The sequence below is a fragment of the Dipodomys ordii genome, unplaced genomic scaffold, assembly GCF_000151885.1.
Source record: "Dipodomys ordii isolate 6190 unplaced genomic scaffold, Dord_2.0 Scaffold36, whole genome shotgun sequence".
Lineage (NCBI taxonomy): Eukaryota > Metazoa > Chordata > Mammalia > Rodentia > Heteromyidae > Dipodomys > Dipodomys ordii.
Window position 1 is genome coordinate 3,460,115 of NW_012267252.1, and position 25,493 is coordinate 3,485,607.

The window sequence follows — 25,493 nt, forward strand, 5'->3', positions numbered from 1 at the left end:
CAGCTCTTCAGCTCAAGGTGAGCGCTCTACCACTTGAGCTACAGTGCCACTTCCAGTTTTCTGGTGGTTTATTAGAGATAGGAGTCTCACAGTCTTTCCTGCCCGGGCTGGCTTTGAACCGCAATCCTCAGATCTCAGCCTCCTGAGTAGCTAGGATTACAGGCATGAGCCACCGGCGCCCGGCTGGAGTGAATTTTTGAGAGAAGAGTTTGTTAGTTCGGGTGTGTAACCTTAGCTGTTGGAGTCAGTAGGGTACTTCTTGAATTTCTTTTCCTACACTCACTTCCACATGGTATCATCTGTGAATCCCACCAATAAGCAGCAATTCCCAGTTGTTTTTTTTTCTACTTTTCTGCGATCAGGTATCCATCTATTCCTAATGTCACCCACCTTGCTCACTTCTCAGCATCAGAAAAGAGCCTTGCAGATACACACAGTTCCTATCTTTCTTGAGAGATCATTAGATCTCATTTACATATGTGGGAACTACAACACTTTAAATAACTTTATTTATTTATTTTTTTATCAGTTGTGAGGCTTGAACTCAGGGCCTGGGTGCTGGTCCTGAACTCTTTTTGTTCTAGGCTAGGGTTCTACCACTTTAAGCCACAGTACCACTTCCAGTTTTATGGTGGTTAATTGGAGATAAGTCTCACGAACTTTCCTGACTGGGCTGGCTCTGAACAGTGATCCTCAGAGCTCAGCCTACTGAGTAGCTAGGATTACAAGCATTAGCTACCAGCACCCAGATAAATGAGTTTCTTTAAATGATCACAACTTTTTTATTTGGAAAATCTGAAGATTAAATTGGCTTTCTGACTAAGAACCATCTTCTCAAGGTCTTGACTTAAAACATCACATTATGCTGATATATATATATATATAAATTACTACTTGTTAATGAATGTATAAATACATATATATATATATATATATATACATACATATTATATGTCTATGCCTGTGTCTTTTAGATTAGTCTTGAGGAAGACTAAGAGCTCTTTGTTAATGGGTTACATTTTTCTCTTATTTTCTTCTTGAGCTCTTCCAACTCAATTTCCTTTCTTTTTGATATTTTATCATCTCCTTGCTCTTCTCTTAATCTTCTTTCTTCTTTAAATGTTATCCTAAGTTAATCAGAAAATTTGTAACTTGAGACTTCAGAGGGTTATTTTCTGTCCTGTTGTCTGGAATAATTTATCTTCTGATGTTTGACTGCTTCTTTCTGGTTATTACTCATCTCTCAATGGGGGATTTCACAATGATGAAAACTAAAAGAGTAAGGTTAGGAAAAGTGAGAATTTGTCCCCAGGGTTAATATTTCAAACACCTTCCATCAAACACCTTATACTCAGTGATATTACATCTTTTCTCTAAGGTTAGAGCTCAGGAAATGGTGTCTCTCAAAACAATACACTTTATTCAGTTGCTATCTTGGAATCTGGCGATCCTCTCTTCCTCCTCCATCCCACTTCACAAACACAGATATTTTGAAAAATGCCATTTGTGACAGCGTGGATGAACCTGGATGATATGTGTTAAGTGAACTAAGTCGAGTATAGATAACATTTGTTAGTCTGGCTCTTTTTTAAATCCGTCTCCCTGTTTGTTCTGTCTTGTGAATGGCACTCTCTATGTTCTCTGGTTCTTTAGTAGTATGCCCATTAGAATTGCCTTTTTTCCCCCCACATAAGTCAAGTTTGGAAGCAAGCAGTTTAAGACCCCTGCTTCTCTGGCTCCCTCTAGCTTGTTGCTCTGCCAACCTCAGCACACATTTTCTTTCTTCTCCGAGGCAGTTCTAGACTTTTCTTAAGTTTACATTCTGCCATAGGAAGACGTACATCTTCTCTTTAAGAACAAAATTCCTAATCTCTCACACTATTGCTAGCAATAAGAAATGAGATAGCTTTGAAAAACAGTTTGGGCAATTCTTGGAACCATTAAATCCTATATCATATCTATATTACTTAGCAATTTCACTTATGAGTAGCTACCTGAAAAAAGCCAAAATGTCCACACAAAGACTTGCATATGACTATTCATAGGAGCATCATTCACAATAGCCTCAAAGTAGAAACAAGCCATGTACTATCAATTAATGAACAGATAAGTACAATGTAGATATCCAAATATAATTAAATGCTAAAAAAGTAAAATATGGAGACATGCAATAATCTCATGGATGAACCTTAAAAAATATGCCAAGTGAAAGAAGGCAGAAACAGAGACTACTGATTCTATTTACATAAGCAAGTCTTTAAAGACAGAATGTGGAATAATGGTTCTCTGGAGCTGGGATAGGGGAATTGGGGGATTGAAGAGTGATAGCTAAGGGGTGATTTCCTTTTTTGGGGTATTATTGGGTTTGATCTAACATTTGAGCCATGCCTCTAGCCCAGAAAGGTGTGGTTTCTTTGGAAGGTGAAAAAATAATCTAGCACTGATTGTGGCAATAAAGTATACTTTAAGTGGCTGGATTATGTGATATATGAATTATAACCCAATGAAAGAGAGCTAACATCTCACAATTGTACACACCACTTCTACTTCTACCCCACACATCAGAACTTGATCCTATGGCCTTGCCTACATGCAAGAAAAGCAGATCAATGTAATTTTGAATCCCAGATACCATGTGTTCAGTTAAAAAGAAGAGGTTCTATTATGATAGAGACCATAAGGCAGAACATAACCATCTTAGCCTCCCACTTAATCAGAGCTGATACCCTGACTACCCCCTGGCTGCATTCTCAGGAACAAGACACTGAAATTCAGGGAAGCTGGTCTCTTTCCCAATGATCACATAGGTATGTATTGACTCTATGTCCTCACATTTTTTAGACCAGAAGTCACTTAATTTGGCAGTCATTCTTTATAGATTTTTTTTTTGCCAGTCCTGGGGCCTGAACTAAAGGGCTGGGCACTGTCCTTGAGCTTCTTTGTGTTTAAGACTACCACTTGAGCACCACTTTCTGAGTTTATTGGAGTCTCACAGCTAGGCGTCGATAGTTCATGCCTGTAATCCTAGCTACCCAGGAGGCTGAGATCAGAGGATTGTGGTTCAAAGCCAGTCCAGGCAGAAAGTCCATCAAACTCTTATCTCCAATAAACCACCAGAAAACCAGAAGTGGCGCAGCATCTCAAGTGGTAGAGCACTAGCCTTGAGCTGAAGAGCTGAGGGACAGAGCACAGGCCCAGAGTTCAAGCCCTATGATCAACAACAACAACAACAAAAAGAGTCTCACAGACTTTCCTATCTCACAGAAGCCTACCAGGCAGGCTTCAAACTGTGAGCCTCAGATCTCAGCTTCCTGAGTAGCTAGGAGTACAGGCATAAGTCACTAGCATCCAGCTTCTTTAGTTTTTTGTTGTTTTTGTCAGCCATGGGCCTGGGCGCTGTTCCTGAGCTCTTCAGCTCAAGGTGAGTGTTCTACCACTTGAGCCAGGGACTTTCCTGCCCAGGCTGGCTTTGAATCTCAATCCTCAGATCTCAGCCTCCTATAGCTAGGATTACAGGTATGAGCCACTGGTGCCCAGCTTTAGTTGTTGTTGTTATTTAAATGACATACTTCTTGTATTGAAAGTGGTTTTTTTTTCTCATTTCTGTTGCTTTTAGTTGGAAGTGAGCTCAAAATACTGCTCCTATTTTATTTATTTTTATTTTTGGGTCCAGTCCTGGGGCCTGAACTCTGGGCCTGGGCGCTGTGCCTCAGCTCTTCAGCTCAAGGCTAGCGCTCCACCACTTGAGCCACAGTGCCACTTGCAGCTTTTTTCTTTTTTTGCTCATGTGGTGCTGAGGAATCGAACCCAGGGCCTCATGCATGCAAGGCAAGCGCTCTACCACTGAGCCACCTTCCCAGCCAGCCCATCCGTTCCTATTTTAAAAGTAGATTTAAATTCAATTTTCGTATCTTTTTTCCCCTCCTCTTTTGCTAGTCTTAGGGCTGAGCACTGTTCCTAAGCTTCTTTTGCTCAAGGCTATAGCTCTACCACTTGAGCCACAGTGCCACTTCTGGCTTTTTCTGTGTATGTGGTACTGAGGCATCAAACGCAGGGCTTCATGCATGTGAGGCAAGCACTCTACCATGAAGCCACATTCCTAGCCCTTAATTTCAATTTGCTAAAATATGTCTTGAACATATCTTCTAAAAGCAGCCCTTAGAAAATTCTGAGGTTTTGCATCTGGCACAAACTTGATGCTAGATTTTGCACTATTTTCTTTACAAATAGCTCATTCCTCCTCTCCAGGTAGCACATCTCACTGCCCCAAGCCCCCACACACTGTTTGTTCCAGTCATGTTTCATGTCCCGACCCGCAGGACTTCAACCAGGGCAATGAACTTAAGCGAGAAGGAATGAAGGGACAAGAGACACGAAGAAGGACAGCAAGACAAGGATTCTGATCAAGCTGCCAAATTTTATTTTTCACACAGGGGTATTTATATGCTTAGAATAAGGAAGCTTTTTCATTGGGCATAGCAGCTGCAGGATGCTTGCTTAGGGCAATGTGAAAAGGTGGTCAATAGCAGCTACCTGGTCTTTGTTTGGGGCAGGATGCAAAGACCAGATTCTGTAAATAGCCTCGAGAGATGTTCCAGCGAGATAGTCAAGCTTATCATGCAGAGGGACTCCCGGCAGGGCTCTTGACAGTTTCACACTTAAGCAGAGGTTATGCATGAACTGCATAATCTATGTATTTGTTAGTTATATATTAGTTTCTTATTGTTTGGCTAGGATGCTTTCCCTTCTACTTGTTCCCCTGAGACCTGAAACTTGACCTAGTAGACTCTACATGAAGCACCTTTTCCCAGACAGCTGCTCCTCTGGAGAAATGGCACCAACCTGTTACCCACATCAAAAAACATGGGACCACCAGGCATAGTGATGTCTATCTGTAATCCCAGAACTCAAGAAGACAAGGCAGGAGGACCACTATGTAGCCTGCTTGGGCTACGTAGTGAGACTGTTTCAAAAACAAAACAAAAGATTATAGAAGCTGTACTAAATTCTTTCTTCCCACATTTCTCATTCCCTAAGTCCTTTCAGTCTTCTATCTGGAGTTCTTTGCCACTGCCCTTTGCCTTTCCTATCAGTGCCATTAGCTCCATACTGGTCTTGTTCAACCTTGCCTACATGGTGTCTTTCCGCCTGGAATTCCACCCACTTCCACTGTACACATCCCCAAGCAGCTATCATGGCTTTTCTTCAATGCAAACCACACATTTTCCCTTGCTTGCCCCTTCTTCTACTGTTCAGATCCTTTATTAGTAGTCTGTTCTCTATAGTTTAGCCCAAACTTCTTTATCTGGCAATGACCTTCTCTGACCTGTTGTTTATTGCCTTTCCAGCATCAGATCCTTGTTTTTCCCATCACCCTTTTCTTCTTATGTCCAACATCTTACAGTCTTGTAAAAGCCTCAGTTTCTGAACTTATCCTCTCCCTCTACTGGAAGTTGACTGATACTTGTGTTTCAAAAACAAATCAAAGCATCATTTTCACTAAACCTGTCCTATTACTTGCCCTGATTCCAGTGCCCTTGTGTTTCTATGGAACTCTGTGTATATTTCTCTGCAAATATTGCATTATGTTATTATGGTTACTTGTTTGTCTTCCCTGATTACAATATACAGAACTTAGGACAGAGACTATTTTATCTGTTTCTGGATTCCTAGCTTGTAGCTTTCATATAACAGATACCCACATTGAAGGCAGTAACAAATAATAAACTATTTCTGCATTTATATCTTGTTGACTTAGAACAGGGCAGGAAATGACTGTGTGGAATTCCAGAAACTTAGGCTCTTCTATATGCCCCCTCTAACCTGACTTCCAAAAGGGCAATCATTGGTTCAGTGACATGTTGACTCAGATTGTCCTGTAGCCAATGGAAAGCATCCATGGCATGGACTCTGAATCCATTCTGTGTACCAGGGTTGCCTAATTTGCAAACAGTCTGTACCTGTGTAATCCTCCTTGCCAGAAGTAAAGTGGCTCTTTTTCACTTAGAGAACCAGAAAACATGTATTCACTGACATGACATCAGAGAATCTCAGGATGTTGGATAATTTAATTGGAAAAGGAGTCCATGACTTTAAATGATCTCATCATTTCAGATGAAGGGGGGTACCACAGGCAGAATTTGGACAGCCTAAGAGCATGCAAAATACACTGAATTGATCCTAAGTTGCTTTTTATTTAAGTTAAAAATTGTAATTGTTATAAAGGTGATGTACAGAGGGGATTACAATTCCCTAAGTCAGTTAAGACTACATTTTTTTTTGGTCAGTCATGGGGCATGAGCTCTGAGCCTGGGTGCTGTCCCTCAGCTCTTCAGCTGTAGACTAGTGCTCTACCACTTGAACCTCAGCCCCATTTCTGGCTTTTTCTGCTTATGTGGTGCTGAGGAATCGAACTGAGGGCCTCATGCATGCAAGACAAGCGCTCTACCACTGAGCCACCTTCCCAGCCCAAAGAGTACATTTCTTTTTGGACAATGTCACTACTTCACTCGCTCTCTGTTTTCCCTCCCATCCCCACAACTTGTATAGTTTATTTTCAACACAAGTTTAGTGAATATCACTGCTGCATTTGTTCACCCTTTTTCCCTCCATTTCTGTGCCCTCCTTACCCTCCAATGACAGATAAATAAGACAAAACGTAGACAAAAACAGCAACGAACGGGGAAAAAAGCCTGTTTCTCTTTCCTGGAGTTCATTTATATAAATATTAGTTTCTATGATCAGATACACATAGGCATTGTGTCTTTGTGTTCCTCTCCTAAGAATATTCTCCTTTGATTTTATTTAACTTTTTATTGTTTCTGCAACAGTTGGCATCCTTGGTTCAGAGTTGGGATAGGAGAACTCCTGGCAGGCAGGCAGGCAGGCATTCAAAAGATTCAATGCAGAGTATTGGAGATCCAAAAAACTCCAAGGGTTTAGGAGCAAGGCCAGCAGGCTCAGGTGTCCAGACAGCTCTGTAGAAACCAGAGCCCATAGGAGAGTTGGTTACATGTTTTTCCTACCTTAACTTCTAACATAATAGACTGGCTTAGATATTTTATTGCTATTCAGTCCTGTGATTTAAATGACCAGCTGGGCATGGTTATATGTGTCTGTAAGCCCAGTTTTGGAAGCTTAGATAGGATTGTGAATTGGAGGCATCCTGGACTACAAAACATGACTCTCTCTCTCTATATAAAAGGATGGACCATTGTCTCTTGGTTTCATTGAGAACATCCATGGGATTGAGCTAGGGAAGATCACTCAATGTCTCAGGAGGACTAAAGTCCTCTTGGATGTACAAATGAGCTGTGTCTTCTCAAGGGCTTTATAGAGAAGAGTAGGTAAATACATGGACTCTGCATCAGAAACTAGGATTAAATCTGAGTTTGCTATTTCTATCCATGTAAACTTGGTTAAATTTCTTCCCCTTGGGAACATCAATTTTACATCTGTATATATCTCACAGCACTGTTGAAGAAATTTAAATGGGTTATTGCACAGAGCCTGGCTGTGAGCAGAAGATAATAGTCTTGAGCTTCCCTGAGGTACAATGGTTTTAGAATCTCTTAAGGACTTACAGTGTATACAGTAAGACATTCTTTGGGACCAAAAATACTGACATTATTCATAATAAAAAATAACTACATGTAATTTTATTATCATTCCCATCCCATTTGGAGAATTTATTGTTTGCCTGGCTTAGCCATTAGGCCTTTGTTATGATGCCAAGGGAAAAAAACAAACTATCTGCAGATGCCAAGGGAAAAAAACAAACTATCTGTCCTAAAAAGTGAGAAGAGAAAAGGAGAAGGAAGAAAAGTCAGTTTAATAATGAGGAACTGGGTGGAGGATTCTGAGTCAGAAAGACAAGGAGATTCTAACTGATGTTTGAGGAGGTGAAGTTTTGGGGTCAAGGGAGATGTTCTCAGAAATTTGTTTTTGATGATTCAAATGTAATGTTTATTACATGTTTATTACTGTGCCCATTATTAAAATAACCAAAGAAAAATCAATTTAAAAATGCCCAACTGTCAGTCCAGGCAGTACTGACGTTTCAGCTTGACTGGTTCATGGTAGAGCATAAATATGTGGGCATCTGAAGCAATTCCTTACAGACCCAGCTTGGTTCTTCTCCAGTGTCTTCTCTTGGAGTTGTATCTGATTTTGTTACCAGTTTTTATCCGAATCCACTGGGGAATGGGGCGATTTTGCTTTTGTTTCTTGGCCAGAAACCGCTTGATTCTGAAAGTCTCGTGAGAAGCCATGATGGGAAGCTCTGGAAGGCACAGTAACCACCATGGCGAACAAAAGCTGAAGAGAGCGGAAGCCGCCCTGTTCACAAACATTTTTATTTATTTAATTTTATTGTAAGGGTGATGCCAGAGGGGTTACAGTTACATAAGTAAGGTAATGAGTACACTTCTTGTCAAACATTGTTACCTTGCTTGTTTTTCCCATTCTCCCTACCCCCACGATTCCCCTTCCCTCCAAGTTGTAAAGTTCATTTCCAAAATAAATGTCTTGTGAGTATCACTGTTGCATTGGTTCACCCTTTGTCTCACCATTCTGTTATTCTGTTATCCCTAAATCAGACACAGGGTACCAAATCAAAAACAGTGACAACAGGGGATAAACCAAAAGGAGGGGGTGGAAATGAGAGAAAAAAAAAGAAATAACTTCACACAGTACATTAAAACCCAAAGAAGTGGCTGGGTGCCAGTGGCTCACGCCTATAATCCTAGCTATTCAGGAGGCTGAGGTCTGAGGATCATGGTTCAAAGCCAGCCCAGGCAGGAAAGTCCCTGAGACTCTTATCCCCAATAAACCACTAGAAAACTGGAAGTGCCACTGTGGCTCAAGTGGTAGAAAGCTCAGTTTGAGCTGAAGAGCACAAGCCCCACCACCACCAAAAAACAAAAGCAAAAACAAAACAAAAAAAAAACAAGTAAAACAACCTCATTTCTGTATCTTGGAGTTCATTTCGATTAACATCATTTTATATGGTCATATGTACTTAGCCATTGAGCTACTGTGATCCTCTACTATAACTAGCCTAGATATACTAATTATTACAAATGAGGGAGCCAATGGAGCCTGTTTCTTTGGGTCTGGTCTTTCCATTTCTTTACGAATGTGACGATGTCATTCCTTCTGAAGGAAGCATAGAATTTCACTGTGTATATATACCACATTTTCTTGATCTATTCATCTATTGAGGGGCATCTGGGTTGGTTCCCTCTTAGATATGGTAAATAATGCTGCAATGAACATAGTTGTGCCGGTAGCTTTAGAGTGATCAATTGTGGTCATTTGGGTAAATGATCAGGAATAGGATTGTTGGGTCATAGGGAAGCTCTGTTTAGCCTTTTGAGGAACCTCCATACTGCTTTCCAAAGTGGTTAAACCAGTTTACATTCCCACCAACAGTGTAGGAGCATTCCTTTTTGGCCATATCCCCACCAGCATGTTGTTTTCTTGATAATGGCCATTATAACTTGGGTGAAGTGGAATCACAGTGTAGTTTTGATTTGCATTTCTTTTATGGCCAAAATGTTGAACATTTCTTCATGTGATTGGCTTAGTTCCTCTCCAGAGAAGTCTCCTTTTAGTTCTTTGCCCCCACTTATTAATGGGGTGGTTGAGGATTTGTTTGGATTCTTTTTGAGCTATAGGCATATTTTTGATGAGGCCCTTCTCTGCTGTATAACTAGTGAAGATCTCCAATCTGTGGCTATTTATCTTGCTAGCTTATGTCCTTTGTCATGCAGAAGCTCTGCAGTTTAATGAGATCCCATTTATCCAGCCTTTCTTTGATTTGTTGTTTCTGCATCTTTATTTAGGAAGTTTCAACCTGTGGCAAGAAGCCCTAGTGTATCCGCTATCCCTTCCTGTAATATTTTCAGGGTATCTGCTCTTACCTTGTCTTTGATCCATTTGGAGTTGGTTTGATGCTGGTGCAGGGTGATATATAAGGATCTAACTTCAGTTTTCTACACGTGTATAGCCAATTCTGTCAGCACCATTTGTTGAAGAGGCTTTCTTTCATCAGGTAATTTCTGGCTCCCTTAGCAAAGATTAGATGGCCATAGGTTGTGGGATCATTTCTGAGTCTTCAATTCTCTTCCATTGGTCCTTAGGCCTGTTCATTTACCAGTACCAAGCTGTTTTTATAACTACAGCTTTAAATAGTTTGAGGTTTGGTATTAATATTCTTCCAGCAGTCTTTCCTGCTTTTACTATTTGAAGTCTTCTATTATTCCACATGAATTTTTGGATTGCTTCTTCTATTCATTAAAGAATGATGTTGGGATATTGATGGGTACTTCATTGAATTTGTAGATAGCTTTGGGCAGGGTTGCCATTTTTTTTTTTTTGTCGGTCGTGGGGCTTGAACTCGGCCTGGGCGCTGTCCCTCAGCTCTTCAGCTCAAGGCGAGTGCTCTACCACTTGAGCTACAGCGCCCACTTCCGGTTTTCTGGTGGTTTATTGGAGATAGGAGTCTCACGGTCTCTCCTGCCCGGGCTGGCTTTGAACCGCGATCCTCAGATCTCAGCCTCCTGAGTAGCTAGGATTACAGGCATGAGCCACCAGCGCCCGGCTTGGGTTGCCATTTTTATGGTGACAATCCTCCCAATCCAGGAGTATGGGAGGTTTTAACACAGGGCTTTTTTGTTTTTGGTTGTGGGGCTTGAACTCTGGGCCTGGGCGCTGTCCCTGTGCTCTTCAGCTCAAGGCGAGTGCTCTACTGCTTGAGCCACAGCCCCACTTAACACAGGGCTTTTTACAGGAAGCACTGCTCTGTGTGGTGTAAAAAAAAATCTCTTTTAATTTTCAGTACTTTAAAATAGGTTTGTATTTTAAGAAGTTAATTGAAATCGTATGTGTAGCATAAATATGCATTTTATTTGTTGACTTAAAATTTAATAGAAAAATTATAGATTGTTGTGGATGTAGAGACACTGAGGTCATATAAACCCAGAAAAGAATAGTTCAACAAGGTCTTGATCTTAGCTAATTAAAAACTCCGATGCATAGAAGATTCAGAGGGAGGGACTTAAAAAGGAAGCTGGAAAGGATGAGGGTAAAAGGCAAGGAACACTATGTTGTCACATGAACATCTGGTTAGGTCCAAAGAGTGTATTGCATGTAACTCAAGTACCTCAGTTCTAATTCTGTGTGGGGTGAAATACCTATACGTGAAACATACTATTTAACGACTGTGGAGTGTATGGCTCTGTAGCACATGTACATTCCCATGGCTGTGTGATCATCACAACTTCCTCACCCCAAACTCTGTGGTCTCTCTTCCCTCCAGGTGACCACCATTCTATTTGTACTGGGTGCTGTCCCGGGGCACTGTGGTTCAAGGTTAGCACTCTACCACTTTGAGCCACAGCATATTTCTAGTTTTTGGTATATTAGAGATGCATCATGGACTTCTCTGCCCAGGCTGGCTGTGATCCTCAGATCTCAGCATTCTGAGTAGCTAGGATTATAGATAGGTGTGAGTGCCTGGCTCACAATTCCATTTTATCTCTATGAATCTATTTGAGAACATTGTATAAGTGGAATCCTAGTGTTTGTCCTTTTCACAATTGGCTTATGTTAAAGTTCATCCATGTAGGAGCATATATCAGATTTTCCTTTTAAGACCAAAAAAAATTCCATGTTTGTCTATACCACATTTTGCTACCTATTTATCTGTTATGAACATTTGTGGTATTTCCACCTTTTGGCTATTATGAACATGTCGCTGTGTGCATAAGCATATGATTTCAACTCTTTATTAACTACCTTGAAACTCTGCTCTACCTTAAAAAAAATGTTGAGATAGAATCTGATGTTACTGCTTTCTTAGAGGACTTTTTCTAGCGTGATTTTAGGTTCACAGGAAAACTGAACAGAAAGAAGGTAGATTTCTTATACACTCCCTGCTCAGTCTTCCAAAGTGGCAGTGCCAGAAGGTCTCTGCCTGACCCCATACCCACAGAAGCTGAGACAAACTGCACAACCACTCCAGCCCTGCAGCTTCCTGTTCCCTGTCCCCCACTGCCCTCCCTGACCAAAGGTGCTGAATCAGATTCAGAAAGAACTCAGTGATATACAACAGAATTTACCTGCTCACTGTTCAGTTGATCTGTGGGAGATGCCTTGTTCCATTGGCAAGCAACTACTATACTGGGCCTCCTGATAGCACCTATGGTAGTGCAATCTTTCTAACAGCACCAAAGACTACTTTCACAAAATTTTACCATCCAAATATAAACAATAGTGGAAGTATTATCATGGCTCCCTGAGTGAATGATCACTTACCTTGACCCAAGTGTTATTGTTTATATATTCTCTACTTAGTGATCCTAATCCAGATGACTCCCTAGTACTAGATATCACAAAGATCTGTAAATCAGACAAAATACAACACGCAAAAGAATGGACTCAGAAATCAGCAACCATTATTTCATAAAAACAAAACAAACTTTTACATATACCAGAGTACTGTAAAACCTGTATTTCATGGTACCATGAAACACTTTGTGTGGGGCTTGAACTCAGGGCCTGGGTACTATTCCTTAGCTTTTTCATTCAAGGTTGGTATTCTACCCTTGGTCCACACACCTTCACTTCTAGCTGCTTTTTGGTGGTTAATTGGAGCCTCAGGGTTCACTCTTTCTTTTTGGTTGGTCGTGGGGCTTGAACTCTGGGCCTAGGCGCTATCCCTGAGCTCTCTGGCTCAAGATGCATGTTCTATCACTTGAGCCTTAGCACACTTCCCATTTTCTGGTGGTTAATTGGAGTGAGTCTTATGGACTTTCCTGTCTGGGATAGCTTTGAACCGTGATTCTGAGATCTCAGCCTTCTAGCCTCAGCTAGGATTACACGTGTGAACCACTGATGCTTGGCTCAAGGCTGGCTTTAAACCAAGATCCTCAGACCTCAGCTTCCTGAGTAGCTAGGATACAGGCATGAGCCATCAATGCCTGCATGAAACTTTTTAAAAACTAATTTTAAATGTGTTTCTGAAGCAAATAAAAGCTTCCAAAAATGAACTATCTTTTGGCAATAAAGCTTAGGAAACTTGGAAAAACAAAAATAAAACTATGATGAAAGCGTTCATCACTTTATATGCATTAAGAAAGAATTTGTCATGGATACGTGAACAGCTGTATCTTCAGCTTATATAATTTAAAAAGCAGCCAAGCAACCAAGTTGTTGTTGTTTTTTTTTTTTTGCTGAAATCATGTTTTCATAAGAAATACTAAGATGTTATCACTTTTGTAAATCTGTCCTAGTTCACTTTATATTCTGTATTCTTTACTGTATAGACAATGTATTCTATTTATATGTCAATTTTTGTTTTCCTATACATAATATTGGATGTCAACAGCTGATAATTAAATAAATTAACTGTGTTCTTGTCTTAGGATATTCCACTGATTACTTGAAATGATGTTCTTTGGTAAATTAAATGCAATGCTAAGTAGGTGGGAGTGGTTCACTTCTTACTGTATAGGAAACAAAGGACAGGAAGGGCCCACCTTCAGGGACCTATTTTCTCCACCTAGGTGCCAGTTCCTAAAGTTTCTAGAAACTTCCCATAATAGCACCACCAGATGGAGTACAAGACCCTAACACATGAGTCTTTGGGGACACTTCATATTCAAATCCTAACATTTCTCTGCAGGAAGGGTCAGATATCACTTCGTCTTAATTTTTAGATTCCCTAGTTCACAGCAGTGAAAGTGGAAAGAAACTATGAAGGTGAATCTCAGAGAGCCCAAAATAAAGGGATGCTTTTCCCCAAACTCCCAATTACTATTCCCTGCTGCTCAACAGTACTAAGTTATCCCTACAAGGGAAGGTTTCTTGAGGAACTGATAACACTTGAATTAGTGAAGTTAATAATGTCATATCACTGCCAGGTACAATTATGCAAACTGTTTTTTTTATGGCGAATATAATGGTCTTCTCCCTTTCTGAACATAAAATTATGTAAGCTCTCAAAGAAGGCTCCAGAGGGCATGTCTTTCCTCTTCCCACTTTATGCCTGGCCCTCTCCCATAGTCAGAATAACTTCTGTTAAATTCTAGAAGTCAAGAAGGAGTGGGGATGCTTTCTTTTTTTTTCTTTTCATTTTTAAAAGTTCTTACATCAAGTAGGCTGTATTTTGGAAAATGTATATAAGCCTCTACAGTTAGGGCCAAGCAGCAAGTACACTAGTTGAAGTAAGCAAGACAGGAGAAAATGTAAATACATGGGAATAAAGATATATGGGAAACACAAAACACATACAACCACTGATAGTAAAATAATTTTATTTCATTTCTTATTTTAAAAAAGGTAGCATTTCACATATAAATTTAAACCTCGATTACAGTGTATATTTACCAAAAGGAACATCCCTGAAGGATGGCTACACAACTCACTGAGTGGGCAGAGGGAAGCTCACTCCACAGGGAGTTTAAGTGGAAGTGCTTTTTTTTTATACTTCACAATGCACTTCCCTGTTCCTCAACCCTGCCACCAGGGCTTGTGGCTGGTAAGAAAACCCACACCATCACTTTGGGCCAACAGCATTTCACTTACAGGAACAGGAAATCTCTCTAGGAATGAAAATACAATGCTCAATGATCCAGATTTCCCACAATAATCATTATTTATCTGCAGCAACAATAATGACAAGAGGTTATTTTTATGATTCAAAAGTTTTTTAAAAGAGGGCCAAAGAACACAAAATTCATTCATGAAGAGAATTTATGTAATTAAATAACCCAAACCCAATTTTCTTCATATTACAAATGCCTTTGTAGTATAAGGCCCAGGAAAAAAAGACCCATTCAAATCCGGGTTCTCCCTTCCCAAATAAAGTGTTTGGCACAACTCATCAACTGTGGTGAGACTGACAGCTGAGAGATTTCTGGAAATGGTCCCATGACTTCTCCTCTGTCTGGCCTCAAAACAGTATACACAACAGATCAACAAGCTATACAAACTCAGGCCTAACTGCAGCATAATGTTCACGAAAGTTAATCTAAAGGAAAAAGCAAAAAGCAAAAACCAAAAACAGATCCAGATGAAGTAGATCTAGCATAGCCACAGGTTAACTCTGTTATCTTCTCACAAAAAGTAAATTCTCTGGCTGCCCAGGAAGTCAGTGGACTTTAGATCTCAAAGATAAGGTGAAACCAAATCATCTTTGATTTCAGCATCCCAGGGTCAGGAGGAAGGAGAAAAAGATTACCAAAGATGCTTTCTAAAAGTGTTCCACACGCTGAACAATGTTAAGGAGAATCAGTGTGCTAGTAACCATGGCAGCCCTAGGAGTTGGCCTTGGACAGAAGTGCTAGGGCAAATGAATATACCCCAAATCCAGTTTTAAAAATGAAAACTTCCTGCAATTAATGGCATAATACTGTGCAGTTAACTAGGAATTATATGTACTCCTATGTGCGGTAGAAGCCCTCTCACATTCTTGGCCAGCCAGAGCTGAGAGGTGACATATAAAGAATTGTCTGTGGCTAAAAAAACCAGGCACCTTAGTCACACATGAGCAGAGGCAGTGATGCCGGCAGTCATCACCCAAAGGACTGCGGGGAGAGGGGGGAAATGCAGGGCCTAGAGCTTTGGTTCAAAGTTTCATCTCCTTCAAAACTTTAAACCAAGCTCTCTTTATCTCCGTCTATCAATTCAATAAACTAATGATTAGGAACTTCTAGTTGGGTGGCAAAGCGCATGTCCCTGTAGGCCACCAACCTGTCTGTAGGAAAGCAGAAAGGTTCAAATTGTAACAAGTAAATGACTGCTCAAGTGGAAGATCATTTTCTGGGGAACCTCAGCAGTCTGGATGTTAATCACATTGAGGAACACTAGGACTGGACCCCAAAGAGAGTCTGGGTCCCAGATGTAATCAGTCTTTTTTAACTTACCATGTCTTGATAGTCTTCTCCTATCTCTTGAATGGCTTGAGCACACACATCCCCGGAAACCAATGTAAACATTATTAAACATTATTCAATAGACCTCAGCTTAGAAAAACACAGCTTGTTATATATTTAGTGTTTAACATTCCAGTGCAGGCAGTATCTTAGCATTAGACATTCTCTCACTCATGAGTACCAGTTTAGAAAGGAATACATACACATACAGGATACTTGATAAAATGGTGGCTGTCAGACAGCCTGTTCTATCCTGCAATCAGCTGACAAACTAGGACTATCACAAGAGAGCCAGGACAGACAGCACAAATTCTCTGTAAATCTGAGGAGACCATAAAACCACTATTCCCAGTTAGCCCCAAGCCACATTTCATTATGAAGGAATATTTCCACCTCTTGCATCAACCTGTGCTCTCCTTGTTTTGGATTGCACTCTCTCCAGAGGGTTCCGAAGCCTCCTCATGGGGGAGGGAGCTTTCTCCTCCAGTCCTAACACCTGAATATTTCAACGCACAAGAGGAGTCCACGAACATGTTAGGGATGTTGCTGCCAAAGTAGATCTTACTGTTAGAAGCAATGGCCTGGTACTTTTTGAGCTCCAGATACTCAGGGGTCAATTTGTGCTGTGTGGAAGCAAACAAGAGCAAAGGAATCAGGACACTTGTGCCACAGCCATCTCCTTTTCTCTATAACCATTTCTCCTATTGTTCTCTTGAATATCATGACTCAATTCTGAATGTTTACCCATCAATGATGCTCTTTCACTTACTCTGGAGTAGGGCTAAGTTTTTGACTTACACTTTCTTCTATTATCAGCTACTGGGGAGGCAGAGGCAGGCAGGAAAGCCATTGTTGAAAGCAAGCCAGGTTGTTATTAGTGACACCCTATTTCAAAATCAAAATAAAAACTGAAGGGCCATGATATTGGTCCAATGTTAAAGACCCCTTGTATAAGGCCCTGAGCTCAATCCTCAGTATCAGAAGAAAAAAGAAGTTCCTATCTTACTGTTGGAAATGTTGTTTACTTAAAATTCATCTTTTATAGAAGGGGGTGGTGGGGAACAAATAATGCTAACTAGTGATAATGATTTTCTAAAAGTAACTTAGGGCATATAAGAACTTTTACCTATACTTTTCATTTCAAGGAGCTGAACTCAACCTGGAACTGATTTGGAATTTCTGTTGAGTCTTTTGAGAGGTACACAGGTACATGGATAGGAGTGTTGAGTTTCCAAAGAGGGCTTAAGTTTACGGTATTACTATGAGCTATAACTCTGCTTTTCTTAATCGAATTCTAGAAGTGAAAAAAATCTCATCACCTAACTTGGCATCTTGCCTTTACTCAAAAGCTGGCTGTTCAACTGTGATACACATTTTGTCTACTCTCAGATCTCCTTCTCTGTCAGGATTTTGCTTTGTTTAAATCATGCTGCCAACATACAACCAGGCAAAATCTCTCTGGGTTTGACTGAAACTCATTTTTTTTCATCCATCCTCAAAATATATCCTTTCAAAATTCCTCAGAATCTTCCCTAATAATCATGTGGAGCCCAATCTATCTTTTAGGCAAAAGCCCTTTACTCACCCACAGTACCTCTCTATCCTCTGGTATCATGTACTTCTTGATCTCTACTCTCTTGAATTAATGCTTACCCTGTTAAAACACTGCAATCATGTCTGCTCATAGCACCTAACTAAATGGTTTCTTTTTTTCTTGTTGATTGTGAGGCCTGAACTCTGGCCTGGGTGCTGTCCTTCAGCTCTTCAGCTCAAGGAGAGCACTTTACCATTTGAGCCACAGAGCCACTTCAGGCTTTTTCTGCTTATGTGGTGCTGAGGAATCGAACACAGGGCCTCATGCATGCAAGGCAAGCACTGTACCACTGAGCCACATTCCCAGCCTTCTTAAAGCCTTTTTAATGTAAGTTGGTACTAAGTAGCAATTTTTTCAAAATGTCAGAAAACTATTGACTCTTTCAAAACAAGGTTAATCTCAATAACAAGGTCTTGATATTTGTGTCTGGTCAGCTTCTCTCATTACAAGTTTGGACTGCTAGTTTTGTAAACTGAAGTTTCCTATCTTGTTTTTATCTGTATCAAATTCTACTTTATTTCTATAGAGCTATGTCCTCCATTTTTTAAAAAAGTTAATTTCTGAATCTATATTGGATTCCAAAGTACTGACAACTCACATTCTGCCAACAAACTGTATCTTATCATTTCTTCTAAATGCAGGCTGTGTTGCTCTTTTATAAGTTAAAACTTTATGCCATCTATACCATAAATCTTAATTTTAACCCTTTAAATTGTATCAAATACCTTAGCTGTCACTATACTCAACTTTTACCTGCCTCAAGATAATAATCTTATATGTTATGGACATACCTTTTCCTTCTCAGAATTTTATCAGGATTTTAGCTGTCTTGTAATTAACTCTATACTATTTAGTTAACTTACCCAATTCCTTATATGTTCATCTATACATCACCCAACCTCCTTTCTCAAATTACCATATAGGGAATTCCTCAAGACTGACCATTTTTTTTTTTTATTTTGTCGGTCGTAGGGCTTGAACTCTGGGCCTGGGCGCTGTCCCTCAGCTCTTCAGCTCAAGGCAAGCGCTCTACCACTTGAGCTACAGCGCCACTTCTGGTTTTCTGGTGGTTTATTGGAGATAGGAGTCTCACGGTCTTTCCTGCCCGGGCTGGCTTTGAACTGCGATCCTCAGATCTCAGCCTCCTGAGTAGCTAGGATTACAGGCGTGAGCCACCAGCGCCCGGCAAGACTGACCATTTTTTTATCTAATGAACAAGAATGTTCAACTGGAAACATTTAGGGGTGTGTGTGTGTGTCTGTGTGTGTGTGCCTTAGTGTGTCTGTTAAAACACTACAGACATTTCAAGTTGTCAGGGGTACAAGATATCCCACAATACCTTGAGACTATCTTCAACCATGAAAAAGTTTCTTACCTCTACATGGAAAGAATATAGCTCATAACAGATACTGCTCCAAACAAACTTAGCCTCTACCCATTTTTAGGGGTAAGTTCAAACTTTAAGCTACGCAGTACCAACTTACATTAAAAAGGCTTTAAGAAACCATTTAGTTAGTTATCTGGAAAGCAATTCTAAATGAACTTTACTTTTCTTGTTACTCTTTCAGGAGATCTTCAACTTTACTGAGCTCTTATAGACTACAGTACAAGATTTTTGGCACTTGATCTGCACTCACATATCTGCCTTTGTCCTGCTCCATACTTCCCCTTACCTTCCTGGCTTATATACTATCACTTAAGGTTTTTTTTTTTGGTGACAGTACCAGAGGCTGAATTCAAGAGTTTCAAGCTCTTGCTCAGCTTTCTTGCAAATGGGTGGCATTCTACCATCTGAGCCACACCTCCAGCTCAGCATTTTGCTATTTAACTGGAGATGGAGTCTCATGGACTTTTCTGTCTGAGTTTCTTTGAACCACTTTTCCAGGTCTCAACCTCCTGAATAGCTAAAAGTGCAAGTGTGAGCCAGGGTATGGTACCTGGCTAGTCCCTATTAAAAAAAAAAATTTAATAGAACTGTTATTCAACAAAGCAGTTTAAAGAATACAATGTATGCCGGACACTGGACGCTCATGCTTATAATACTAGCTACTCAGGAGGCTGAGATCTGAGGACTGCAGTTCAAAGCCAGCCCAGGTAGGAAGTCCATGAGACTCTTATCTCCAATAAACCACTCGAAAACCGGAAGTGGTGTAGTGGCTCAAGTGGTAGAGTCTTGAGCTGAAGAGCTGAGGGATAGCATTCAGGCCCAGAGTTCAGGTCCCATGACCAACCAAAAAAAAAAAAAAGAATACAATGCATCTTGAACAATGTCACCCCTTTCATCATTCTCCCTAATCACTCCCCTCAATCTTACTCCTTTCCCTCAATGTTCTTAAATTTGTAGGATATGCACTGAATTTTATTTATTTTTTGCCAGTCCTGGGGCTTGAACTCAGAGCCTAGGCATTCACTGTCCCTGAGCTATTTTTGCTCAAGGCTAGCACTCTATCACTTGAGCCACAGGGCCACTTCTGTCTTTTTCTGTTTGTGGTACTGAGGAATTAAATCCAGGGCTTCATGCATGCTAGGCAAGCACTCTACCACTAAGCCACATTCCCAGCCCGCATTGAATTTTATGACTGCATTTTCCTCATTTTCTCTCTTCATTTGCCTAACTCCCTCCCCTTGGCCCTACCTTCCACCTTACGAGTAACTGTTTCCTGGTATTTATTTTGTTGAAGACCCTACTTTCTATACTTTTTATAAGGAACTAGACAAAGTTCCTTATCCAATGAATATACAATTGTCTTGTTAAGCAGTTGGCTGATTGTGGATGATTGGTTGGTCACTACCTTTTGTGACCACTTCTATCAAATGAGAGCCCCAGAAAAAGGAAAGCACAACACAAACTATCTCTAGGAAAGTGGTACGAAGATTAGTAACCTTGTTTGAGGTGGCGTATTTGTGTGCAGCATAATACTCAGCATCTGCTTTTGCCTTCTCACGGGCCAGGAATGCAGCGTCTAGCAAGTAAAACAGAAACAAAGAAAAACTTAACAACTCCAACCCATTCCCTCAGCTGAGTCTCTTTCCTGCTGCTTAATATTTGAATTTAAAATTTTATAGTATTGGCAGTTTTCAAATCCCAATCCCTGGATAGCTCCTTTTCAAAAGGCAATAATCTTTTTACATTTTTTTTTTTAATCTCAGCTAGGCACTCGTGGCTCACGCCTCCAATCCTCGCTACTTAGGAGTCTGAGATCTGAGGACCACAGTTCAAAGCCAGCCTAGGCAGAAAAGTCTGTGAAACTCTTATCCCTAATTAATCACCAGAAAACTGGAAATGGAGCTGTAGCTCAAAATGGTAGAGCTCTAGCCTTGAGCAAGAGGAGCTCAGGGACAGTGTCCAGGCGCCCCGCTCCCCCCCACCCCCCCATCCCTAGGACCTACTGAAAGCAAACAGCAAAAAAAACCCTATCGCTCCAAAGTAAGTTTTTTTCTTTGTTGTCCGAACTCTTCAGCTCAAAGCTAGCACTCTACCACTTGAGCCACAATGCCACTTCCTGTTTTCTAGTGGTTTATTGGAGACAAGAATTTCATGGACTTTCCTGCCCAGGCTGGCTTTGAACCATGATCCTCAGATGTCAGCCTTCTGAGTAGCTGGGATTACAGATGTGAGCCATAGCACCCAGCTAGTTATTTTTTTCTTTATTTTTCTTTTTCCTCACATCATGCAAAGCCTCACACTCCCTCCTCCCCCCATTCAGGTCTCAAGTAAAATAACTCAGGCAGGAAAGCTTTTGTTCTATGTATTACATTGTCACTAACCCTTCCAAATTTGATCCTGAATCAGTTAACATAGAAAGATAGGAAGCAGCTGCACATAGCAAAAGGATTCTCAAGATTGTGAGCTGAGAACATCAACGTGTTACTATATGATATCAAAGAGTTTGAAATTCCTCATCAAAACTTTGGCTGAGTACTTACTGGTGGCTCACACTTATGATCCTATCTACCCAAGAGGCTGTGATCTATAAGATCACAGTTTGAAGCCAGCTCAGGTAAAAAAAAAAGACCACAAGACTCCATATTCCAGAACAACAAGCAAAAAGCCAGACTGGAAGTGTGGCTCAAGTGTTTAAAGCCACTGCCAAACTGAATTAAGTATAAGACTTTGAGTTCAAACACCATATAAACAAAATGAAATAAAACAAAACCCACAATCAGACCTGTAACTTTTTTTCTCTTTTGTTATTGCTATAGCTGTTTTGGATAAATGAAAAAGAAACTAGTGGTGTTTCATTATTTTATACATTCTTTATACAACTGATTTTGAATAATTTTTTTTTTCGGCCAGTCATGAGGCTTGAACTTAGGGCCTGGGCACTGTCCCTGAGCTTTTTTGCCCATGGCTAGCTAGCACTCTACTACTTTAAGCCACAGAACCACTACCAGTTTTCTGGTTATTATCTGGAGATAAAGAGTCTCACAGACTTTCCTTCCTGGCCTGGTTTGAACAGCGATCCACAGATCTTAGCCCCTTATGAGCTAGAATTACAGGTGTGAGCCACTTGTACCTGGCTGAATACTTTGAGACTAGAACAAAAGTGAATAAGCTCAAATTTAAGGAAAAAGTTGAGCCATAATATGAGTCACACACCAAAGCAAGCACTACATATATAATAGTATTTTAGAAATTTCATCTAGAATATTAGACCAACTACTTCTCCCAGATCAAAATATTCTATGGTCTTCCCTACAAGACAAGCCAGAGCTGATCCCTGAAGTAAAATAGCAGATCTGGACAGTAGAGCCTCATACTCCAAGGTACCTTCAATTTCTGAAATGCGCTTTTCAGTTTCTTTCTCCATCACCTTCTGCTGAAAGCGAATTTTTGCCACTTGTGCAATCTTCTCTGCTTCTATAATTATACAACAAAAGAGGACACATTAAAAATACCTGAGGCAATTAAGAGTCAGCAGAACAGTCTAACATTAATTATATAGGACCTTTTGGCTATTTGTTTCCTGTAAATTTTATTTATTTGAACTTTAAATGACTTAAAGAGATAAAAGAATTTATGTCTTACTTTTACTACTGCTCTAGTTGGTAGTCCAAGTTTTATGGTAAGGAGTATTAAAAGGTTAATGGCTCCAGTACTCTATGAATGAGACTGTAGCAATGAGTCACAAACTAAAAGTTAAAAAAGATACTTAATAATAAAGTACTACAAGACAAAACCAGAGCAACATAAGTGCATGGTAACATGGGACAATCGTAAAATGTGGCATGAGAAAGAGTAAGAGTGGTAAGTTAAACCAAGAAAGTCCTGGAAGGAATTTTATAGAAAACAATAGACATGAATCCAGAAGAAAATGTGAGGAAGTATAATTTAAGGAAAACAAGAAGGCATGAATGAACTAGTCACAATGGAAAGATAATTCTGACAAGACAATCAGAAAAAAAGACTAAAAAGAAGGCTAGAAGATCTGTCTTGAGTGACAGACTAAGTTTACTGTAAAATACTCAGGATCTATCAGGTAAATGACATGAGGAAAAGAAAACCAGAGGAGGAATACTCTGAATGCCAATAAAAGACAAAAAAAGTAGAGTTAATTCATCTTAGAAGATGAAATAAATGTTAGGAATGAGCATGTTAGCAGCCACAGGAAGCATGCTTGGGACAATCTAAACACCCTGAGCAAACCTTTAACCACAACCAAAGGATTCAGGATTTCACTTTACAGTTAATCAATGCAATTCTTAAAGAACATTCTCAGTTTGTCCTTCCCTTCCCTCTACTCTTTCCCTTTCCGAACTTCCCTTCTCTCCCTCTCTCTCTTTCTTGTTGTGGGTTTACCAGTTTGGAGGGGGTCTGGGCACTATTCCTAAGCTTTATTTGCTCAAGACTAGCACTACACCACTTGAGCCATAGCTCTATTTCTAGCTTCTTTGGTGATTAAGTGGAGATAGTCTCATGGCTTTCCTGCCTGAGCTGGCTTCAATCTGTGATCCTCAGATCTCAGTCTCCTGAGTACCTAGGATTACAGGCATGAGCCACCACCACCCAGTTTGAGTTTGCTTTTTCATCCAAAGTTGAGTACAGTTGGCCATCTGCATTCACAGGTTTCTCACCTACAGATTCAACCAAATGAAGGTTGAAAATGAAAAACTTGTATTTTACTGAACATGTGCAGATATTTTTCTTATTGTTCTCTAAATGACCTAACTAGAAATGATTAATGTATTTATAACAGGTGTTACAAATAATCTATAGATTTAAAGTATATGGGAGAATGTGCTTAAGTTATTTGAAAAAAGTGTCATTTTAACATAAGGGAAGAAGCATCTGCAGATTTTTGTACGGGCATGGTATGTGGGCATGTTTTGTACCCACAGGTATAAAGAGATTATCATATTTTAACAAATCTTATTCCAGGCCCTTGGCAAATATACCTAAGAAAATTTTCAAGTAGTTTCTTCGTTCCAGAAGACAAAATCAACTATTGTAGGCCATAATTATTCTGTATCAGAGTAAAATTAACCTAGCATACTATCATAAAAATGACTACTGACAGCTGGGAATGTGGTAGAGTGCTTGCCTAGCATGCATGAAGCCTTGGGTTTGATTCATATCAGTACCACATAAACAGAAAAGCTGGTAATGGTGCTGTCTCAAGTGGTACAGTGTTAGCCTTGAGCAAACAGACACTCAGGGACAGTGCTCAGGCCCTGAATTCAAGCCCCAGGACTGGCAAAACAAACAAACAAACAAATAAATTAACTACTGGGCTAGACATTTAGCCGTAAGCAGAAACTTAATGCAAAATACAAAGTGAAGCCTGCAGCTAGAATCTAGAGAATGTCTCCACATAGAAGAACTACTGTGGAATTTCATCAATACTTCTCTCCATCATGTGGAAATAACCAATGAGAGTTCTAGTTCTTCAATAATGCTATTTCTAGTTCTAGAAAAATAGTTGAGTAGGCTAGTAAGAAAATATTTCAGCTGGGCTGGGAAGGTGGCTCAGTGGTAGAGCACTTGCCTTGCATGCTCAAGACCCTGGGTTCGATTCCTCAGCACCACATAAGCAAAAAGAAAAAAGCCGGAAGTGGCACTGTGGCTCAAGTGGTAGAGCACTAGCCTTGAGCTGAAGAGCTGAGGGACAATGCCCAGGCCCAGAGTTCAGGCCCCACGATCGGACCCAAAAAAAAAAAAAGAGAAAATATTTCAGCTAATGCCTTTAACATTCAACATTAAATACAATTTTTTTTTTGTTGTTGTTGTTGGCCGTGGGGCTTGAACTCTGGGCCTGGGCACTGTCCTTCAGCTCTTCAGCTCAAGGCGAGTGCTCTACCACTTGAGCTACAGCGCCACTTCCGGTTTTCTGGTGGTTCACGGTCTCTCCTGCCCGGGCTGGCTTTGAACCGCGATCCTCAGATCTCAGCCTCCTGAGTAGCTAGGATTACAGGCGTGAGCCACCAGCGCCTGGCCAATGTGTTTGTTTTTAAATGCATGGCAAGCCCATATGAGAATGAGATATTCAGGTGACAAAAGCAAAGTGAGAGCCTATTATGGTGGCAGTTGTGGGGGTGGTAAACACAGGGACAAAGACTTAAGTAACGGCTCAAGTAGAGCAATATGATGCCTTGCAATGAGAGAACTAAGAGTGTAATTTAAAACTTGAGACCTCTAAAGCAGCAACTCTAGTGAAATGGGGACTAAGAACTCTAGCAGCCCAGTGAGAGCTTTCCTCTACCTAGGAACATTAGATAACAGAGAAACTGAAGGACATTAAAATACAGAAAGAACTCGCAAAAAACAAGCAGAGACTAATTACTCAATGATGGAATATTTGTAATAGGTTTAACAGGCCAAATAAAATTGTAATAACACTGGCAAAGTGATAAAAAATTAGTTTAGTGTGGAATTGTAAGCTAAATTATCATTTAAAAATAAAATAAAAGCATGTTTAGACCAAGGATGACTGAACAAGGTCTCCACTCCTTAGTGTTCACTG

At 40.2% G+C, this 25,493-nt stretch overlaps 2 protein-coding genes across 4 annotated transcripts in view; both read right to left on the minus strand.

Moving 5' to 3' along the window:
* Positions 1-7,941: 7,941 nt before the first annotated feature.
* Positions 7,942-25,028, minus strand: LOC105986740 (60S ribosomal protein L39-like). Of its 2 annotated transcripts, none has more exons than XM_013017820.1 (2): positions 25,021-25,028; positions 7,942-8,293 (listed from the first exon to the last, which is right to left on the minus strand). In XM_013017820.1, exon 2 carries the CDS (start codon positions 8,268-8,270, stop codon positions 8,115-8,117), a length of 156 nt encoding a protein of 51 aa, XP_012873274.1. In that variant the 5' UTR covers positions 8,271-8,293; positions 25,021-25,028; the 3' UTR covers positions 7,942-8,114. The 2 variants fall into 2 exon arrangements, with proteins under 2 accessions (XP_012873274.1, XP_012873275.1); XM_013017821.1 differs by lacking the exon at positions 25,021-25,028 and adding an exon at positions 10,970-10,980.
* Positions 14,302-25,493, minus strand: part of Erlin1 (ER lipid raft associated 1) — a 37,085-nt gene continuing 25,893 nt past the window's right edge. For both annotated transcript variants that reach the window (XM_013017818.1, XM_013017819.1), the window contains exons 10-12: positions 22,304-22,393; positions 20,416-20,495; positions 14,302-16,561 (exon numbers count right to left, since the gene is read on the minus strand). In XM_013017818.1, the coding sequence (XP_012873272.1) occupies positions 16,340-16,561; positions 20,416-20,495; positions 22,304-22,393 (392 nt within the window). In that variant the 3' untranslated portion in view covers positions 14,302-16,339. The remainder of the gene's footprint in view (positions 16,562-20,415; positions 20,496-22,303; positions 22,394-25,493) is intronic.

Excerpts from the sequence above, each read along its gene's own strand:
- LOC105986740 (XM_013017820.1), bottom strand. The coding sequence starts at position 8,270 with ATGGCTTCTCACGAGACTTTCAGAATCAAGCGGTTTCTGGCCAAGAAA.